We start from the raw sequence: 21727 nt of genomic DNA on the forward strand, positions 1-21727 counted from the left end.
TGCCCAAGTCCAAGAAAAGATTTCCCTTTTCTTCTTAATTCCCTTCCCTCCTGCTTAAATTGCTCTTCCAGACTGTCCCCTGCTTTCCTAACACAGGCACGTCCCCAGAGGTCCCCCCTGAGCCCTTTTCTCGAACCTCTGTGCATTCTTCCCTAGGCACATCATCTAGTTTATCATGTGGCTCATGAACTCTATAGATTCAACTTAACGTTTGGGGGAAGTACTATCTCAAGTACAATGGCAAGTATAAACGACGAAGAAGTGACCCTGTAATCACTCACCATAATTTATGGGAAAGACAAATTGATTAAAAACAAACAAACAGATAAATAAACCTACATTCTTAATTGACTTGTTTGTGTACACTCCTGTTGCTTGCATTTCCTGAAACATCTAAACTCAACACTTCTAAAATTTAACTCACGATCTCTTCTCTTTGGCAATTCTGTTACTACCTTTGTATTTTTACTATTCGACCTTGGGGTCTTACTCTAACATCAAGTCTGAGTTACCAAGATGGCTTCCAACTTCAGGTGTCTACTTTGTCTCTCCTTCTAACCTGTTTTTACTTGCTACTACCATGATCTCTATGATCTATCTAGAACAAAAGTGAAATTTCCAAATTCATTACCTGTCAATCTTCTAAAATCTAGGCTCATTCTGCCTTTTGGCAGACATTTCACTATTCTCCTACAAAAACGACCTCATGAAATGTTCCCTGTAGAGCCTCATGCTTTCTGGCTTCTGTAACTTTGCTCAAAATGCCCATCCTACCAGGTACTACTTTCTCTTCGCCTACTCTCTATACATTTTTCAGGGCTCAGGTCAAATTCTATGAGGCTCTTCCTAATCTCTCTGGTTCATAGTGATTGTTCCCTCCTCTGTGCATTTAACAATCTTCCTCTTTCCCCGTTATCTGACAGTGATCCCATGCTGGCATCTAATGCCTCTTGTACTCCAGTTACCTGCCTTACCACATACACATGTCTAATCTCCCCAGCCCAGGCTGGGAGATGAATGGGGGAGGGGAATTACGTGTCATATTTTACACATTTTGGTGTCTTTTCCTCAAAACATATCTGTTGACTGATTTATTCTCCATATTTGAAGTCTTTGATTATATGTTCTCTTAATCTTCGACTTTCTGGATTGAAGACTGAAGAGTTTTAGACAGAAGTTCTTAACCCTGTGATCATTTTAGTTATCCTCCTTGACCTTTTCTTTTTAAAGTTTATTTACTTTGTGGGGGGAAGAGAGAGAATGCGTGAGCGAGCGCAGGGGAGGGGCAGAGAGAGGGACAGAGAGAGAATCCCAAGCAGGCTCTGCACTGCCAGCACAGAGCCTGACGTAGGGCTCGAAACCACGAACCAAGAGATCATGACTTGAGCTGAAATCAAGAATAGGAGGCCTAACTGACTGAGCCACCCAGGCACCCCCTCCTTGATCTTTTTCAGAACTTTTCTGTATCACTACATCTTTTTTATAATAATGGCAAAGGAGAAGTCAATGAAATATTTTAGGTACTGACAATGGTTTAGACTGAGGCCATCAATTTTGTTTTGACTACCTCTTAATTAATTCCCAATCTTTTACTGGCCTTGTTATACTGATATAACATAGGTTCCTTTCCTGGTTTATAACCGGTAGTTAGTTTTAAACGCATTATGCCTGGAACTACTTATTACCAAATATGTCAGTTTATGAGCCCTCACATAGCTTGCTATGCTCCTCCTTCATTTTTAGTGAGTACTGCACTAGCAGAATTAAGAACTTTGGTACTGGAACACATGGTTCAGAATGGCAATAAAGGATACTGCTCTATTCAAAGGGAGGAAATATGAGAAATGTGGGAATATGTGGTGAAGACTCACATCGATTATTTTCAGAGGTGCAGGATAAAGGCCTTTGGTCTGTTTTCGTACTTTTTCTTCCACCTTTTTATAAATCTGTTGCCTGACAAATGGAATGCTCATGGCATATGATGTCAATTCTGTAAAAAAAAAAAAAAAAAAAAATGCTTTTAGATACTTCATGGAAAAAGCCTAGCCTTCCTTGTTAGTTTGTTCTGTAAACTCCATAAAAATGCAATAACTGCAGCTATCTGAAAGAACTTCTCTTTACTCTGACATAAAAAATCCAAATTGCAACCTAAGCACTTGTATACACATGGTTTAGTTGATAAATGCTAAAGCTGGGTGTTGGGTGCACGGGTATTTATTACACTATTATACTATTATTCCACTCTCGTATTAATGCTTAAAATTTTCCAAAATAAAAAGTTTAAAAAAACGGCTTTAACCAACTAGTGTAAGGTTCAGAACCCTAGAGCAGAGTTGTTGTTACACTCCTTAAGGATGCCTCCATGCTTGGAGTAGATAATGCATTTATTACCTCTTTCTCATTTCAAATTTACAGCAAATAAAATTAAACTCCCTGGAAAGAAACTTTATCTCTGTTCTTTAATAAAGACACTCACTTTCTACTAATCCTTTGTCTCTCTTTACAGAGATTTTCTTATCAGATAGTTCTTTGGCAAAAGTAACTGCAACTTCTTCTAGATATTCAATTGTCCGTTCCTCTGAAGGTTTTAGTCCTGGTCCTGTAAAAATGAACACAATAGATTGGAATGTAAATCACTTTCAGCACAGCTTTCCAAGTCAGACAAGAGTCCTGAACTATGGACTCAAAAAAAAAAACAACAAAAAAAAACACAAAAAAACAAAAAAAACACCACCTGAGCAATGGTGCAACAATGTCCTCTAGATAGAAAACAAGGTCTTAAGCCCTTTCAGTCTGGCTTCCAACAATTCTGAGTCAGATGAAGAAGGTCTCAGTAGGCCTGTATTCTTGCTGCAAAACTGGACAAAAATGAATAAATCGTAAAATCACATTTGTAAAGAAACTAGAGAGTGGTGGAAGCAATGAGGACCATGTGAACTAAAATTCCAGAGAGAGAAAAGCCTGTCTGAGGTGAACTGATGATTGCTGGACATTTTCTTTTCTGAGGGTATGTTACGCTTTTGGGTGTCGGCTGAAGATTAGACTTGGCTCAAGCAGAAGGATGCTCCTGTGGGCAAGTGAAATGATCAGTTTTTGGTGGTCATGCACAAAAGATCAGAAACTAGAAGAAGCCAAATGCAAAGCTAGTCTTCCTCAGGGAACATTTGTGGAATTCTAAGGTGATATAGGAAGCTGCAAGAGCTGTGTCAAAAAACTAGAGAGAAATTTCAGTTATCATAAAATTTAGTACACAAAGTACACTTCTATACAGAAAGGGGCATGCTAAAAATATGTAACTCATTTTCCACTTCAGGCATCTGCCCAATATTGAACTTGCTTGAGGCAAGAGACTAAAGAGCTAGGCCCCCAAAATTCAAAGGCTCTTTCTACAGAGCTGTAAAAACAGACATCTATCAGGCTCTCAGTCAAAAGCCTGGAAGGAGGGGGTAGCTGCAGTTGAAAAGGCAATCTTGTGCAATCTTGCAGTATTTAGGAAACAAAATCCTGAGAGTGGAGGAGGCTGAAACAAATACACAAGCAATCTCTCCCTTAAGACATTTGCACTATTTTAAAAGTATGTGAAGGAGGAAGAGAAAGAACTAAGCCCCAAACTTCTGAATGGCAAATGTGCACAAGGCCCACGAAAGTCACGATGAGCTTGTAGAGAGGCCAACGCAACTGGAATTTGTGAAGGAGAATATCGAGAGTAGCTGCTCCATGAAAAGAGAGCTCCAGAGATCTACAGAGGGGCCCTCGAAACTTTGGCCGAATACTGTTCTCCACATGCATGAAACGAAACTACCTGAGGCTTCTTTTTATAAAGGCATGAAAAGAAGCATGAAAAAAATGGCCTAAAGACAAGACGCAAATTGACTGATAGAAACAGATGCATAAATGAAGATAGAATTAACAGACACAATGTTAGAAAGGCTATTGTAAATTCATGCCATACGTTCAAGAAGGTAGAGGAAAACAGAGACGTATGAAGAGAAATTGAATACATAAAAGTGAGTCAAATATTACTTCTAGATATGAAAAAACCCAACACCTGAAATGAAAAATACACAGGAGTGGATTAATAGATTATAATCAGGAAACTTGAATACATGGCAAGTATTCTATATATATTCTCTATATAGAATATACGTTTCATTCTATTTCTATATATTCTATTCTATTTCTATATATAGAAAATATATACACTGAAAAAGAAAAACTGCTTCATTTTAGGACAATATCAAGTAATCTAAAATATGTGAAATTGGAACCCCAGAAAAAGGGTGGGGGGAGATAGGAAAAATTGGAAGAAATAGCCAAAATTTTCCAATTTAATGAAAACTAGAAGCCCACTATCCGAGAAACTCAATGAGTCCCATGCCTAACAAACATTAACAGACAACAGCAACAATAACAAAGCCAGGCACATCATAAATAAATAAGACCAGTAATAAAGGGAAAGTCTGAGAGCAGCTGCAGGGGGTGAGGGGGGAGAGAGACACACTATACACAGAAGAACAAAGATAAAAACAACAGACTTTCTATTAGGAATTATGCAAGCCACATCATAATGTTGACATCTATAAAGTACTAAAAGAAAAATACTAGAAACGTGGAATTCTATAGCCATCAAGAATATTTTGGGGGGCACCTGGGTGGCTCAGGTCAGTTAAGCATCCGACTTGGGCTCAGGTCATGATCTCATGGTTCATGAGTTTGAGCCCCGCCTGGGGCTCTGTGCTGACAGCTCAGGGCCTGGAGGCTGCTTCAGATTCTGTGTCTCCCTCTCCCTCTCTGCCCCTTCCCCACTTGCACTCTGTCACTTTCACTCTTTCAAAACTAAACATTAAAAAAAAAAAAAAAAAAGAATATCTTTGAAAAATGAAGTTGAAATAAAGACTTAAACAAACCAAAAGGTGAGAATTAACTGTCAGCAGACCTACTCTACAGAATATGTCAAGTGAAGCTCTTCATGTTGGAATAATATCAAACCAAAAGGGAACGTGGAACTACACAAAGAAGAGCACCAAAAATGCTAAATACGTGGGTAAATATGAAAGACACCTTTCTCACTTTTAATCTCTTTAAAAGATAACTGTTTTGTTTTTTAAATGTTTATTGCCCTTCCCTTCCACAAGATATCATGCTGTTCATTATATTGATGGTATTATCCTAAATGAATCTGGTGAACAGGAAGTACCAACTACTCTAGACATATCCAACTAAGTGAAATTTCTAAGGGTCCGGTGGTGTGGGGCATGGTGACATCCCTTCCAAGGTGAAGGATAAATTGTCACACCCGGCCCATCCTACCACATAAAGCAAGGCACAACGCCTACTGGGCCTTTTTGGATTTTAGAGGCAACATTTCATTCGGGTGTGCTACTCTAGCTCCTTTACTGAGTAACTCAGAGGCTGCTAGTTTTGAGCGGGGCCTAGGAAGAAAAACTATTTGGACCATATGATTCAGATCTGATGGGGCATGAAGTGTCAGTACTAGATAGAGATGCTGTTTGGAGTACAGACACTTAGGAATTTGGAGCAAAGCCCTACCATTCTCTGTGAATAACTACTGTCCTATTGACAGGTAGCTTTTGGCTTGTTAGCGGGCCTAAGTAGAGACTCAAAGCTTGACCATGGGCCAGCAAATCACCACGTGACCTGAGCTGCCCATCACGAAACGGATGCTGTCTGGCCCACTAAACCATAAAGTTCCGTGTGTGCAACAGTACTCCATTATGGAATGGAAGTGGTATATGGGAAAATGGGCTTGAGGAGACCCTAAAGGCACAAGTTGTATGAAAAGGTGGCCAAAATATCCCTGCTCATTCTCTGTCCCAGTCTGCCCCTAGGGCCTCACAGGGAGTTTCTTATGACCAGATAGATGACTGGGGAAGAGAAAACTCAGGCCCAGTTTGTCCACAGCTCTGTGTGATATGCAGGCGCCATCTGAAAGTGCACTGCTGCAGTCCCTTTCCAGGATGACGAACCCTGGTCACCAAGGGGGTGCGGGCTGCTACTGCACAATGGGAGTAAGGAAGAGTATGGCTTGACTGTGATAGATCTCTTCGGGCGTCTCTTAGTGCTACAAGGACCTGTAATTAGTGAATGGAAAACTACAACAACTCAATTCACGCAGTACTGCTAGTGGCCCAGACCTTCTAGGAACGAAAGTCACCCTACTAGGCAAAGAACCATGACCAACTGAGGTACTTCCTGGGGGCAAAAGGAATATGGAACGGGAAGCAGAAATAGGTAGTTATAAACCCCTGCTATGGCCACATGACTATTTGTAGAAATTGAGGCATCCAGCCCCTGGCCAAAAACTGTTAAGTGTGATTTTTCAGGCCCAACCACAGGCAATTAGAAAGGCTTTTACTCAGCAGGCCTCACTGGGAAAGCTGTCCTTCCCACAATAGACTTGGGGCACAGCCAATGCATCACAGACTTTCATGGGACTTGTAGTCAGTAACTCAGGTACCTCTTGCAGGCTATGCTCTTCCATATATTTGCCTTTTTTGCCCAAGTGCCTCATTTCTGTCTGTTTGGGACCTCCAATCAGGGTCGTCTTCAGGTGCCTCTGATGAGGCCTCCTTATTGGGGGAAGAAAGAGAAACCTTAAAGATACTTCTACTCTTGAGTCAGTACTTTTCCACTCCTAGCGCTCACCATTTTAAATAGCGAAATCACAACCGAAAAGCACACACACACAAAAAGAGAAGAGCATGGCACTAAACAGACCATGAAAAGGATACTTGTTGGCTCTAAGAGCTGACATAAGAACGCAAAACGTTGCCTTGTTTGACTTCAGCTGGAACACGTGCACGGGGAGATGTGAAATTTTCACCACTCTGTATGTGTCTCTTAATGACTGCAAAAGCACCATAAGTATTATTTTGGGGTCACAACAGATTTTAGTGAGTAGGTAAGTTTACAGACAAGGAACTTGTAAATAATAAGGCTCGACTGTAATCACGACAAAATTAAACCAGAAATCAGTAACAGAAAGATAACTGAAACATCTGCAAATATTTGGAAATTATGTAACACACTCGCAAATCACACATGGGTCAAAAAAATAATGAGAAATCTGAAAATATTCTGACCTTCATGGAAGTGAGAACATAATATTAAAATATGCAGATAAATAAAGCAATGCGAAGAGGGAAGTTGATCACTTCAAATGCTTATGTTAGGAAAAAAGGCCTAAAATCAATGATCTAAACTTCTACCTTAAGAAACTAGAAAGAGAACAAATTAAACCCAAAAGCAAGCAGAAATAATGAGATAGCCGAAAACAATAAAACAGCAAACAAACAAAAAATAGAAAAACCAGGGGCGCTTGGGTGGCTCAGTTGGTTGAGCGTCTGACTTCGGCTCAGGTCATGATCTCAAGGTCATGATCTTCGTGAGTTTGAGCCCTGCATTGGGCTGTGCTGATAGCTTCTGATTCTGTGTCTCCCTCTCTCTCTCTAACCCCTCCTCTGCTCAGCTCTGACTCTCCCTCTCTCAAAAAATAAATAAACATAAAAAAAAAAAACCAAAAACAGAGAAAAACCAATGAAACTAAAAGCTATTTCTTGATAAATTTCTAGCCAGACTTCTCAAGGAAATAATAGAGAACACACAAATTACCAATATCAGGAATGAAAGAGTATAAATGATATATATCATTACAGAGCATAAAGATATCGAAGGAATAATAATGAAGTATTTTGAACAACTGCACTGTAACAAATTTGGAAAGTTAAATAAAATGGACAAAATATTTTTTTTCCTTTTTTATTTTTATTTTTTTTTTTTAATTTTTTTTTTTTCAACGTTTATTTATTTTTGGGACAGAGAGAGACAGAGCATGAACGGGGGAGGGGCAGAGAGAGAGAGGGAGACACAGAATCGGAAACAGGCTCCAGGCTCTGAGCCATCAGCCCAGAGCCCGACGCGGGGCTCGAACTCACGGACCGCGAGATCGTGACCTGGCTGAAGTCGGACGCTCAACCAACTGCGCCACCCAGGCGCCCCTTTTTCCTTTTTTAAAAATTATTTATTTCTTATTTTTTTTAATGTTTTATTTTTGAGAGTGAGACAGAGACAGAGTGTGAGCGGGGTAGGGGCAGAGAGAGAGAGACAGAGAGAGAGACAGAGAGAGAGAAAGAGAGACAGAATCCAAAGCAGGCTCCAGGCTCCGAGCTGTCAGCACAGAGCCCAACGCAGGGCTCGAACTCATGATCCATGACATCATACGCTGAGCCGAAGTCGGACGCTTAACCGACTGAGCCACCCAGGCGCCCCCAAAATGGACAAAATCTTTGAGAAACAAACTACTACAGCTCTCACTCAAAAGCAAAACAACTGGAGAACCTTATTCAATAACCCTATATCTATAAAAGAAAGTGAATTTGTATATATAAAAAAAAAAAAAAAAAAACCTTCCCAACAAAGAAAACTCCACATCCACCTGACTTCACTGGTGAATTCTATCAAGTAAAGAAGAAATAATACCAATTCTACATTCTTCCAGAAAATAGAAAAAATAATTCCAATTCATTTTATGAAGCCAGCATTATTCTGACACCAACACCAAGCAAAAATATCACAAGAAAATCATCCTTGAGACCATTAGCTCTCATGACCAGACATAAAAGTCCTGTACAAAATGTTATACAAAGGATAATACATTATGACCAAGTGAAGTTTATTTCAGGAATGCAAGTCTGGTTGAATAATCAAAACTCAGTATAACTGATATTACTAACAGACTAAAAAAGACAAAAAACACACAATCATCTTATTAGATGCAGAAAGGCTCAACTGTACTCTGCATTTGACAAAATTCAACATCTATTTTCAGCGAACTATAGATAAAGGGAAATGTCTGTAATCTGATAAAGAGCATATATAAAAAAGCTATAGCTAACACAATACACTCCACAGCATCAGAGTGAATGTTCTTCCCCTAAGATGGGAACAAGTTAACAGTACCTGCTTTTACCACCTCTACCCAATACTGTACTATGGATCTTAGCCACTACAGTAAGAAAAAAATAACAAATGCCAACCAGATGGGGAAGGAAAAAGCCAAAATGTCTATATTTATAAACAACATTATTATTTACATAGAAACTCCTTAGAAGTCTATAGAAAAAAACTACTAGAATAAAGTTAGCAAAGTCACAGAATACAAGGTCCATGTACAAAAGTCAATTATATTTATATATACTAGTGATTAGCAATGAGAAATTAAAGTTAAAATAGCATGATGTCCTAAATGTATGAAGCACCAAGGTATAAATTTAACAAAATGTAAGATATATTCAATGAAAAGTATAGAACACTTTACTTTTGTAAAGAGAAATTAAAAGTATAGAACACTTTACTTTTGTAAAGAGAGAAATTAAAGACGAACTAAATGAAGTTATACCATACCCATGATGAAAAGACTCAATATTTTAAAGATGTTAATTCTCCTCAAATTGATACAATGATTCAGTGCAATTTCAATCAAAATCCTAGCATGTATTTTTGTAGACATGGATGAGAGGATTATAAAATTTGTATGCAAATGCAAAGAAACTAGTATAGGCAAAATAAATTTTGAAAGAGAACCATGATAGAGGGGGTCATACAACCTGATTTCAAGATTTACTAAAACACAATAATGAAGACAGTATGCTATTGGCTTAAGTAAAGACATTTAGATAACTGGAGACAGGAAATCCAGATGCAGACCCAAACACCTGATTTTTGACCAAGGTGTTAAGGTAATTCAAGGGAGAAAGAAGAGTCTTCTCAATAAACTGTGTCAAGAGATTAGATATTCATTTGCAAAAAAAAACCCCAAACAAAACTCAATCTACCTCATACCATCATAAAGTTAACTTGAAATGGGTCACAGACCAAAATGAAAGAGCTAAACCACAAAACTTCCAGAAGAAAATACAGGAGAAGATCTTTGTGGTCTTATTAAGAAAAGATTTCTTAGAGGTGCCTGGGTGGCTCAGTTGGTTAAGAGTCTGACTTCACTCAGGTTATGATCTCACGTTTCTTGAGTTTGAGCCTTGCATCTGGCTCTCTGCTGTCAGCACAGAGCCCCCTTTGCACCCCTCTCTCTCTAAAATAAATAAACATTAAAAAAAAAAGAAAGAAAAAAATTTCTTAGATACAACACCAACAGCATGATCCATGAAAGAAGATCCTGATACAATGGGCTTCCTTCAAAATTAAGAATTTCTGCATTTAGAAATGAAAAGACAAGCTGCAGACAGGGAGAAAATACTTGCAGATCTCACAAAGGACTCGTATCCTAATAAAAAGAACTCCAAAACCTCAATAATAAGAGGGGGCACCTGGGTGGCTCAGTCGGTTAAATGGCTGACTTCGGCTCAGGTTATGATCTCACAGTTCACGAGTTTGAGCCCCGCATCGGGCTCTGTGCTGACAGCTCAGAGCCTGGAGCCTATTTCAGATTCTGTGTCCTGCTCACACTCTGTCTCTCTCTCAAAAATAAATTTAAAAAACATTAAACAAAACCTCAAAAAGAAAAACTCAATCAAAATGGGCAAAACATCTCAACAGACACTTTACCAGAATATATACAGAAGGCATATAAACACATGAAAGAAACTTAATGACTCTGGTCATTAGAGTAATATAAATTAAAACCACAATGAGATATTACTACACTTCTATTGGAAGGTCTAAAATTAGGGGTGCCTGGCGTCCAACTCTTAATTTCAGTTCAGGTCATGATCTCGTGGTTGTGAGATTGAGCCCCGCATTGGGCTCTATACTTAGCTTAAGATTCAGTCTCTCTCACTCTGCCCCTCCCCTGCTCATGCTCGCGCTCTCTCTCTCTCTTAAAAAAAAAGAAAAGAAAAAGCTCTAAAATTAAAAAGACTGACCTTGCAAAGTGGTTGGTAACTAGAACTCTCATACACTGCTGGTAGGAATGCAAAATGGTATAACCACTTTGAGAAAACAGTTTGACAGTTTCTTAAAAGCTAAACACACATCTATCATATGATCCAGCCAATGTACGCTTTGGTATTTGTCCAAGAGAAATGAAATATACATCCACGTAAAGACTTGTGGATGAATGTTCACAGCAGCTTTATTTTGAACGGCCCCAAATTGGAAACACTTAATTTCCATCATTTACTGAATAGATAAACAAATTATGGTATACCTATACAATGGCATAACGTTGAGCAATGGGAAGGAATTGTTGACATATGTGACAACTCGGATGAATCTCAAAAACATTAGGCTAAATGAGAGAAGACACAAAAAGCTATATACTAAAAACATCCTATTATATGATTGGGGTAGTGTTTACACAGCTATATACACTTGTCAAAACTCAAAGTGTACATTAAAAATTGGTAAATTTATTGTCACATAAATAACATCTCAATAATGCTGTTTGTTTGTTTTTTTTAAAGAGAGAAAGTGCACATGCACGGGAGAGAGAGGGGCAGAGAGACAGAGTACCTCAGGCAGGCTCCACCCAGTGTGGAGCCCGACACAAGGCTTGCTCTTATGACCACAACCACGACCACGAGATTATGACCCGAGCTGAAATCAAGAGTTGGATGCTTAACTGACTGAGCCACCCAGGTGTCCCTCAGTAATGCTGATTTTTAAGAAATGCAAGACAGTGACAAACACACAATGTGGAACAGTGGTTTCCTTGGGTCAGAGGAGGAAAAGATGCTGTATGGAGGAAGCAGCACATTGTAGATGTCAACTGCTGTTAATATCCTCAGGTTGTTTCATACATGTTTATTGTAGTATTAAAACAGATGCATAAAACTAAAGGAAGGTTTTTATGAATAATGATACAGGTAATTTAAGAACCAAAAATAATGACTTGATTCAATTCTGTACTCTTGATGTGCAATTTATAAAATAAAACAAGAAGTTGGGGTGATGTTGGAAATGATTCAGTATTAGCTACACTTAGAAAACTTCACTCTTCAGAATGACTCATTTCTTAAGAGTATGAATTTTACTCTAACCAATATTCAAGACATTAACTCTTTAATAAATAAATTCATAAGGCCCAACTCTGAGGCACGCTACCACTTACCCAGGGGTTCCACCAATTGGTCAACTAGTCCCATTTTCTTTGCTCTGTCTGCACGAATGTTTCTACCAGTCAACATCATGTCAAAAGCAGCAGGCACACCCACCTAACATGCAAGCAAGGATCAGAGTACAGGGGAAAAAATATGAGAGTGACAATTACAGTTTACAATTCATTCAACTGAGCAAATATTAAAATGAGAAAAATCAAACCAGATTTCTATGCTATCTACCAATCAGTTAATTTTTACACACCAATACATGTTTTAGGTAACTGTGGGATTAGACACCTCCAGTGGAAGCTAAAATGTCTGTATTTCTTCTTTTAATTCAAATGTTAAGATTTCTGTCTTATGAAATAGATAAGGTGGAGAAATAATTCCATGTTTCCTAAAATTCTGCACTTACATATTATGTCATTTATATAATACTTAAAATTCCTTTTTTTTTTTAAATATTTATTTTTTAGAAAGAGAGAGCATGAGCAGGGGAGGAACAGAGAGAGAGAGAGAGAGAGAGAGAGAGAATGAATATCGGAAACAGGCTCCAGGCTCTGAGCTGTCAGCACAGAGCCCAACGTGGGGCTCGAACTCACGAACTGCGAGATCATGACCTGAGCTGAAGCCGGATGCTTAGCTGACTGAACCACCCACGTGCCCCGATACTTAAAATTCCTTTACTGGAATTAGTGGAGGTTGAGAAATCTGGTAGTTTTGATAATGTCTTCGATAAAGAACTTTAGGCTTAAATGGGTGCCTGGGCGGCTCAGTTGGTTGAATTGACCAAACCAACTCAGTTGGTTTGACTCTTGATTTCAGCTCAGATCACAATCTCACAGTTTAGGGTACTGAGCCTCATGTTGGACTCTGCCCTGACAGCATGGAGCTGCATGAGATTCTCTTCCTCTCTCTCTGTCCTTCCCCTGCTTGTGCACACTTTCTCTCTTTCTTTCAAAATAAATACACGCTTAAAAAAATATAAAAAGCATTTTAGGCTTAAAAACAAAACTCACCCAGGGCTTCTTATGCAGTTACTAGAAGAATGGTTTCTAGCAACATACCAATTAAACAACAAAAGAAACTCAGCAGTATTTTCTATACCCATATCAATTCTTTCAATAAATTCTCTTGAAAATTTCAGTAGAGGAATGCACACTTATTATCAGAAAATTAACACTATAAATCTTCCCATTTTTCTGTGCCCAGCTGATATCAACTTCCCCACAAAGAGTATTTCTGCGGAGCCTTGTTTTCACTGAGCAGTCAATGGTGCCCAAAGCTGTAAGGCTCAGCGGGCCCTCAAGTCGGATATTAAGATTGCTCTGCGGCCTCCAGGTCTGATATGCTTCCCTTCTTAAGAATTCAGAAGTCTGGTTGGCTGCTGGTTCTACAGAATACAGCAATGAGATCATCCAAGTCAGGAGAAAGGGCTGCCTCTTATATTTATCATGAAATATGACCCATGGATTTGAAAAACCGGTAAAATGGTACTGTGCACAGAAGGAACAAAGTAAACCATAAGCTCAAAGGGCACTGGACTGGCTTAGTCGGTAGAGCATGCAACTCTTGATTTTGGGGCTGGAAATTTAAACCCCTTCATGGGTATAGAGATCACTTAAAAATAAAATCTTAGGCGCCTGGGTGGCTCAGCCAGTTAAGTGTCTGACTTCAGCTCAGGTCATGATCTCACAGTTCGTGAGTCTGTTGAGTCCCACATCTGGGTCTTTGCTGTCAGGACAGAGCCCACTTCAGACCTTCTGTCCCCCTCTCTCTTTGCCCCTCCCTCCCTATGCTCTGTCTCTCTCAAAATAAATAAACAAACTTTAAAAAAAAATCTTAAAAAAAAAAATCTTTAAAAAGGTAAAAAAAAAAAGGTAAAAAGGTAAAAAATAAATAAAATCTTTAAAAAACTGCAAGTTCCAGAAAGATAAACATATATCTTATTTATCTTTATACTTCCTCAGAGACTAACAAAGAACCTTGATCAAATAAATAATTAAAGAACATTTTTTTAAGTTTTAAAAATGTTATTATTTATTTATTTTGAGAGAGAGCACGTGCATAAGCAGGGGAGGGGCAGAGAGAGGGAGAGAGAGAATCTCAAGCAAGCCTTGAACTGTGAAATTATGACCTTGAACTGTGAAATTATGACCTGAGCCAAAATCAAGAGTTGGACACTTAACCGACTGAGTCAGCCAGGTGCCCCCTTGATCAATCATTTTGATCAAGGAATTAAAAAAATAAAAAGTGGAATTGAAAAACTAAACACCAGGAATAAAATTTGTTATTTTTTTAAAAGTTTATTTGTGCACACATACACACAAGTGGGGAAGGGGCAGAGAGAAGTGGTTGAGGCAGAGAGAGGGAGAGAGAGACTCCCAAGCAGGTTCTGCATTGTCAGTGCAAAGCCCGACATGGGGCTTTGAATTCACGAACCAGGAAATCATGACCTGAGCCAAAGCTGGATGCTTAACTGACTGAGCCACCCAGGTGCCCCTAAAATTTGTTGTGGATCCTATACACTCGTATTTTATTTTGGTTCTAAATTCTACAATGAATACCCATGTTATGCCTTTTGTACCAGAGGAAATAGATCTAAAGGGGCCTATAGGTAATGAGGTTCTAAAGGTCACAAGGGGGCTTATACTCACCATTTTGGGCAGCCTTTGTGTGCCTCCTGCTCCTGGTAAGATCCCCAGCAAGACTTCAGGGGTACCTAATACTGTTTTCCTATCTTTTGTGGCTATTCTGTATTGGCAGGAAATGGCAAGCTTCAAACAAATGAAAGAAAATCAGAATGTTAGAAAATGTACATTTATAAAACCTTAGGTTATGTGAGGGTCTAAAGATTACTTAATGCAGGAATGTGCCCACAGAATAAATGGAAATTCACTAGGCTGGCATTTGATGCTTTCTATAGTTTCTCTTTCTAGTCTTATTTCATACTTTCCCCTTAATTTATTAACCTTTTTTGGGGGGTGTGGATCTCCCTAAAAATCTGCTGAAAGCTATGGAAGCTCTCAATAGAAAAGTGCACAAACCATGTCCATTGCATGCCAAGTTAAGAAGGCCTGTACCATCTAGAGACCCTCCTTTTCAATCAAGAAGGCCTACTTATGATGTCCTAATAGGTTTTGCTTACCTTTGTCTTTGCTCATACCATACCCATAGGTGGAATGATTTTGTCTTTTAGGACCAGGCATATGTTTCCTTAATTAATATATATCAAAGTGTTTATCACAGAGCTCAGCATGTGATAAATGCTCAATAAATGTTATTTTATTTTTCCCTCTCTTTTCCTACATGCTCCAGTCTAGTAAGCATCTCTTCTCAGATCTGCCATTATTCACCATCTTTACTATTTACAAAGCACTTACGCACATATTATGCTCTGTGTGTCTCATCTAGACTTCAGTAGCTCAAGAGCATGAATCACACTTCTGAATCTTTGCCCTGCAAACCTGAACCAGGTTTTTGGAATTGAAAGAGACCTTAGAGATCTAGTTCAAAACTTCTAAACTTATAAAAATGTTGGTTTACTTGCTCTGTGCCATGAGGATGACTAAAAAGCTGATTCTCCTCCAAGAACTTTTTGCAGGCAAAAGAGTAGCCTACAGGTTAGCAGCTTGTAATTCCCACCAACATGCTCAACAGTGTCTCAAAGACTTTGGAATAAATCTATACCTCAAGTCCTCCTCCTAAGCAGGATCCACTGATGGCAGCCACAATAGGCTTTGTGGACTTCTCAAGTTTCTCAAACATTCTCTGGCCTTCCTGCGATAGCTGCGTTACCTCTTCCGCGCTCTTACAAGAGGCTAACATGCTGCAGCAAACAAGAAAGCAGAGAAAAGAAACAAAGATAAAATTATACCCTACTTTGGTTCAATATGTCATCCACTGTATCCTTACCCTATCATATGTCAATACTTGATAGTGAATCTTCAAATACTCAGAAGTTTAAGAATGGTTTTGCCTCAGATAGCACTAATATCAGCTACATCATCTCTCCATAAGAATGTTAGATTTCCAGATCCAGAGAACACGAAACAAAACATGTTGCAAAATTTTATTTTCTATTAAAAAAATCATTAGATTACAAAACTCTGTACATGAGAAAAATCATCTTCTGGTAAATATTTTCCTATCACATTAAACACGTTCACTATAAGTAACCCTCAGATTGAAAGCTAATCAAAATGACAGTGGAAAAAAAAATTTTCAAGTTGTTTTTAGATCTCCTAATGATTAAAAAAGATTCACCACACTAATGTTGCATTCAATGTCCTTTCATTTCAGTTTGTTTCACTTGTTACTTTGGTCTTGAAAACATTTAAACTGTGAATTTTGTATGTTTGGTCAAAGATAACAAGTTTTTGTCATTTTATATACTGGGAGCTGCTCAGCTAGCTTCACAGAAGTTGCAAGTATTTTCCCATGGATACAGAAAGCTACAGCCAAGTAGCTTAGTGAGACATCCGTGTCTTTTTTTTTTTTTTCAATGTTTTTATTTTTGAGACAGAAAGAGAGCATGAGCAGGGGAGGGGCAGAGAGAGAAGGACACACAGAATCTGAAACAGGCTCCAGGCTCTGAGCTGTCAGCACAGGGCCCGACGCGGGGCTCGAACTCCCAGACTATGAAATCATGACCTGAGCTGAAGTCGGACGCTTAACCGACTGAGCCACCCAGGCGCCCTGAGACATCAGTGTCTTGCTAGGCTCAAATAACTGAGCTAGAATAAAAAGCACTTGATACAGATAATTTTGCTTTTTCTAAGAAATACACATTAAATATTTATAAATTCTTAATTCCTATGCACAAACAAAAAGAGTACACAATGTGGAGCAAGGTTTGAAACTATACAGACACCTTAGGTACAAATTACTCAGCCTATAATGCTGGCTATCGTTGTATAAGGTACAAAGAATAATATAACAAATACTCATATTTTGACAGAATTAACAACTGTTAACATTTTAAGCCATTAAACTAACACTAAGCATCTCACCTGCTTATAAATGCTTTAAAAAAATTTTTTTTTTTAATTTTTTTTTAACGTTTATTTATTTTTGAGACAGAGAGACAGAGCATGAATGGGGGAGGGGCAGAGAGAGAGGGAGACACAGAATCGGAAGCAGGCTCCAGGCTCTGAGCTGTCAGCCCAGAGCCTGATGAGGGGCTCGAACTCACGGACCGTGAGATCATGACCTGAGCTGAAGTCGGCCGCTTAACCGACTGAGCCACCCAGGCACCCCTAAAAATTTTTTTTTAATGTTTATTTATTTTTGAGAGACAGACAGAGTGCGAGCAGGAGAGGGGCAGAGAGAGAGGGAGACACAGAATCCGAAGCAGGCTCCAGGCTCTGAGCTGTCAGCACAGAGCCCGATGCGGGCTCGAACTCACACACTGTGAGATCATGACATGAGCCAAAGTTGGACGCTTAACCGACTGAGTACCCAGGTGCCCGTTTTTAAAAAAAAAATTTTTTTAATGTTTATTTTTGAGAGACAGAGTCCTTATAAATGGTTTAAAGAACTGTAAACAAATTATATATGCATAAATCTTACCATTAAAAAATAACAAAATATTAGCTGCATCACTAAAGTTCAGTCTGACAAACTCAAGTTTTTAACAGTCACTTCATTTACCCTGAAACAACCATTTTCGAATGTTTGCAGTGTATCCTTCCAGACCAACGACACATTTGTATCCATAAATAACATAAGACATTTTATGTGTGATTTTAAAATGTTTACATAAAGTAGGGCACCCGGGTGGCTCAGTCGGTTAAGCTTCCAACTCTTGATTTTAGCTCAGGCCATGATCTCCACGGTTCATTGAGTTCGAGCCCTGCGTCAGGCTCTGCACTGTCAGTGCTTGGGATTCTCTCTCTCAAAATAAATAAACTTAAGAAAAAATATTAAAACGTTTACATAAACTACATACTGTATAGAACATTCTACAACTTGCTTTTTTTTTTTAACTTAACATTATGTCTTTAAGTTCTAACATTATGTTGTGGATCTAGTTAATTCCTTTGAATCATTTTGTAGTATTTTATCATGTGAAAATACCACAGTTTACTTATCCACTTCCCTACAGACTGACACTTAATTGCTTTAAATTCTTCATTATTTTAACTACACAGGGCTGAACATCCTTATAAATGGGTCCTTAAAAAAAAAAGAGTGGGATTTCTCTAGCATGTATAGCTAGAAGAATATCACTGAATTATATGATACGTGCATTTTCAATTTTATTAAATGCTGCCAAAATGTTTTCCAAAGTTGCTGTACCAACTGGCATTCCTACTAGTAATATATTAACTGTCTCATTTCTCCAAGTCCTTATTAACATGGTATTTTCAAACTTTTAAATATTTAATGGTCTGTTGGGTTTAAAAAAAAAAGAGGGGTACCACATTGTTAGCTTAATTTTATAGTATTTTTTTTTATTCTACTCAAATATTTTTCTTAGAACTCCTTTCAACTTCTTTAAGGAAAGGTTAGTCTTACATGGTTTAAGCAACAAGCCCCCCCCCTTTTTTTTTTACCAACTTTAACACATTTGTGTAAATAATTTTAAAAAAGAAAACTTTCAGAGAATTTACTTCTGTCTTCTTTTAAATGGAGGAATGATTAGGCCTAAGAAATATACTATTAGCCAAGATCAAAGGTGACTTCAAATTTCTGAAAACTTACTTGATGTCAGCACCTGCAATAAAGCAGCCTGGCTTTGATGAGACAAGGACGGCACTTCTGATTTGATCATTAGCCCAGATTTCATTCATTACTTCTATGAACTCTGACTGCAGTTCTCTGCTCAGTGTATTTACCTGCCAAAGGGAAATACATATAAATCTAAGGGTTTAAATCTGAAGCATCAGATGTGCAAATCACCATGAAATGCTATTTTGATCATAGGAAATTTGTTTATCCAGCAGAAATATACTGTTAGAAGCAAGAGAGGCAGGGGGAAAAAATCTAAACCCAGTAGTTTTCTATTCAGCTTTGGCCAACCATAAGCACCCTCCCTTTAAAAATAGATCTACTCAAAGAAGGAACTACTTCTTTGGAAGTAGTTTGGAAGGAACTACTCAAAGAAGGGTCATACTCTTAACGAGTTCAAAACATATGCAGGCTACAAATAAGTCTATGGAATTTGTTGGTATGGAAAAGTTTGTATAACATTAAGAATAAAAGAACTCAAAATTAGACCTATAGTATGATTTTACTTTGTAAATATTATTTGTTGAAACTAGACTAAATGTTAAAAGTGGTTATCTTTGGGTTTGTAGTATGAATGATTTGTTATTTTCTTCTTTATAGCTTTAAAACTTCCCACTGTAGGCATGTGTTGTTTTGTGTTCAGAAAAAATGCTCAACTTAGAAAATTTGGAAAAAATAGCTTAAGTTTGAATCATTGGTCAGTGGGCACCAAAATTTACTCTAGTGAGGAAGATTGGCTCTTGTTTTCCTTAATTTGTGACAGTTGTTAACTGCCTCCATCTAGGTACTGCTGTTCCCTCTAGACCTCTAATAACAAAACTTGACACCCATTTTAGATGGGGGAAAAGCATAAGCTCCTGCAACAGAGGTCTTCTTGGCAAAGACTGGATTAATGCTTTGTTGAAGTTGCCAAAAACAAATGAAGCTCCACTTGGAACAGAACTTGACTTCCAACATGTGAACTGCACTGTCATTCCAGTTCCTCAGGAATCTTAACACCCACATTTAACCCAGGCAATTTTCTATGAATAATGACTACAGCGGGCAGGTAATGAAGAAAGCCTGTTTAACAACCTGGTAGGTAGTTAAGATGGATAGGTGAGTTCATAAACAGAGTGTGCGCTTTGGTTCTTATCTAGTAAATCACCTCCATATTCTACACAGTAACAGAAGGCTAATTTCACTAATCCTTGATGTTAACCTGACACTTAAGGTCAACTAGAAGGAATTCTTAGTCAAGGACCTCTGCTCCAGAAAACTGTATTCCTTTGAGCAATTTGTCAAACTAACTATTACAACTACAAATTCATATAAGATTACTGTCAGACTGGTGGATTTTTCTTTCTTTCTTATTTAGCACTGGATTCATGAATGTAGTTAGTAGACATAGACTGCAGCAAGTTAAATTAGGTACCTTTGAATTGGGTGAGTTAATTCGAACAACAGCCACATCCCCTTTGACTCCATAGTTAATATGGGTTCTGGCTAAAAAGAGAAGGATAATTTAGTCGTAAACATGTTTATTGCTAAACAAATCTAAAAAGCAATGTAAGCATGTCGACAAGAAATTAAACTTACTTAGCAAAGCAGAAGATGCTGAAAAGTTGCGGCAGGTATAACCTGCAAGAAAAAGGTATTCAAATTTAATTACTATTTTGATTCAAATTCAATTACAAAATTAAGAGTTTCTGTAGTACCTGCTAAATATAACAAAGCTGGAATTTATAACCACAAAAAACCAAAATGAGATTAATGTATTCTGGACCATGATTGTGACTACTACCATACCTTTTTCATTTTAATTATCAGCTTATAAAATTATTTAGATATTAAATGTGGTAGGTAGAAGAATCCCCCCTCAAAGATGTCCAGGTCCCTGGGGCACCTGGGTGGCTCGGTCGGTTAAGCATCCAACTTCTGCTCAGGGCATGATCTCATGGTTCACGAGTTCGAGCCCCACATTGGGCTCTCTGCTGTCAGTGCACAGCCCACTTCCGATCTTCTCTCTCTGCCCCTTCCTCGTTTGCGTGCGTGTTCCCTCTCTCTCTTGCTCAAAAATAAATAAACATTAAAAAAAAAAAAAGATGTCCAGGTCCCAGAAACTGTAAATATGTTAGGTTATACGGCAAAGGAAATCATGGGTACGAATGGAATTAAAATTGACCCAAACATAGGGAGAGTAGCCCGGATTATCCAGACGGGCCCGATGTAATCGTAAAGAAGAGACAGTCAAAGAGTACCAGATAGATGGCAACATGAGAACTTAGCCCTACTTTGCGGGCTTGGAAGAAGTCAAGGAATACAGGTGGCCTTGGAAGCTAGGAAAGACAAGGAAATGACTTCTCCAGAATGAACATAGAGCATCCTGAATGAACACAGCCCTGGCAACACCTCTGATTTTAGCCCAATGAGACTCGTTTCTGACATACATAATAAATTTGTATTGCTTCAGACACTGAATTTGTGGGAATCTGTTAGAGCAGCAATAGGAAAGAATTCCAAGTAGGCTCCATGCACAGCACGGAGCCTGACACAGGGCTAGATCCCATGATCCTGGGATCATGACCTGAGCCGAAATCAAGAGTTGGACGCTCAACTGACTAAGCCACCTGGGCACCCCACATCCTCTTGTATTTTTATGGAGAAATGATCCAAAGTAAAATTATATAGAATGGAATATTAGCCCTAAAAAAGAATGAAATCTTGCCATCTGCAACCATACGGTTGGAGCCAGAGAGTACTATGCTAAGCAAAATAAGTCAGAGAAAGACAAATACTGCATGATTTCACTCATATGTGGGATTTAACAAACGAAACAAATGAGCAAAGGGAAAAAAAGAGAGAGGCAAACCAAGAAACAGATTCTTAATTACAGAGAACTGATGGTTACCAAAAGGGGGTAAGTGGGAGAATGGGTTAAA

General features: G+C 38.4%; 1 protein-coding gene across 1 annotated transcript in view; it reads right to left on the reverse strand.

Annotated features, from left to right (window-relative positions):
* HADHA (hydroxyacyl-CoA dehydrogenase trifunctional multienzyme complex subunit alpha) overlaps nt 1–21727 on the reverse strand; it is a 49667-nt gene that overhangs the window by 20006 nt on the left and 7934 nt on the right. Inside the window, exons 2-9 of the mRNA XM_025927125.2 lie at nt 20385–20426; nt 20221–20291; nt 18780–18913; nt 15765–15903; nt 14732–14851; nt 12086–12188; nt 2477–2599; nt 1872–1990 (exon numbers count right to left, since the gene is read on the reverse strand). Of these exons, the coding sequence (XP_025782910.2) occupies nt 1872–1990; nt 2477–2599; nt 12086–12188; nt 14732–14851; nt 15765–15903; nt 18780–18913; nt 20221–20291; nt 20385–20426 (851 nt within the window). The remainder of the gene's footprint in view (nt 1–1871; nt 1991–2476; nt 2600–12085; nt 12189–14731; nt 14852–15764; nt 15904–18779; nt 18914–20220; nt 20292–20384; nt 20427–21727) is intronic.

The sequence above is a fragment of the Puma concolor genome, chromosome A3 (genome assembly GCF_028749965.1).
Source record: "Puma concolor isolate L17-30 chromosome A3, mPumCon1.1.hap2, whole genome shotgun sequence".
Lineage (NCBI taxonomy): Eukaryota > Metazoa > Chordata > Mammalia > Carnivora > Felidae > Puma > Puma concolor.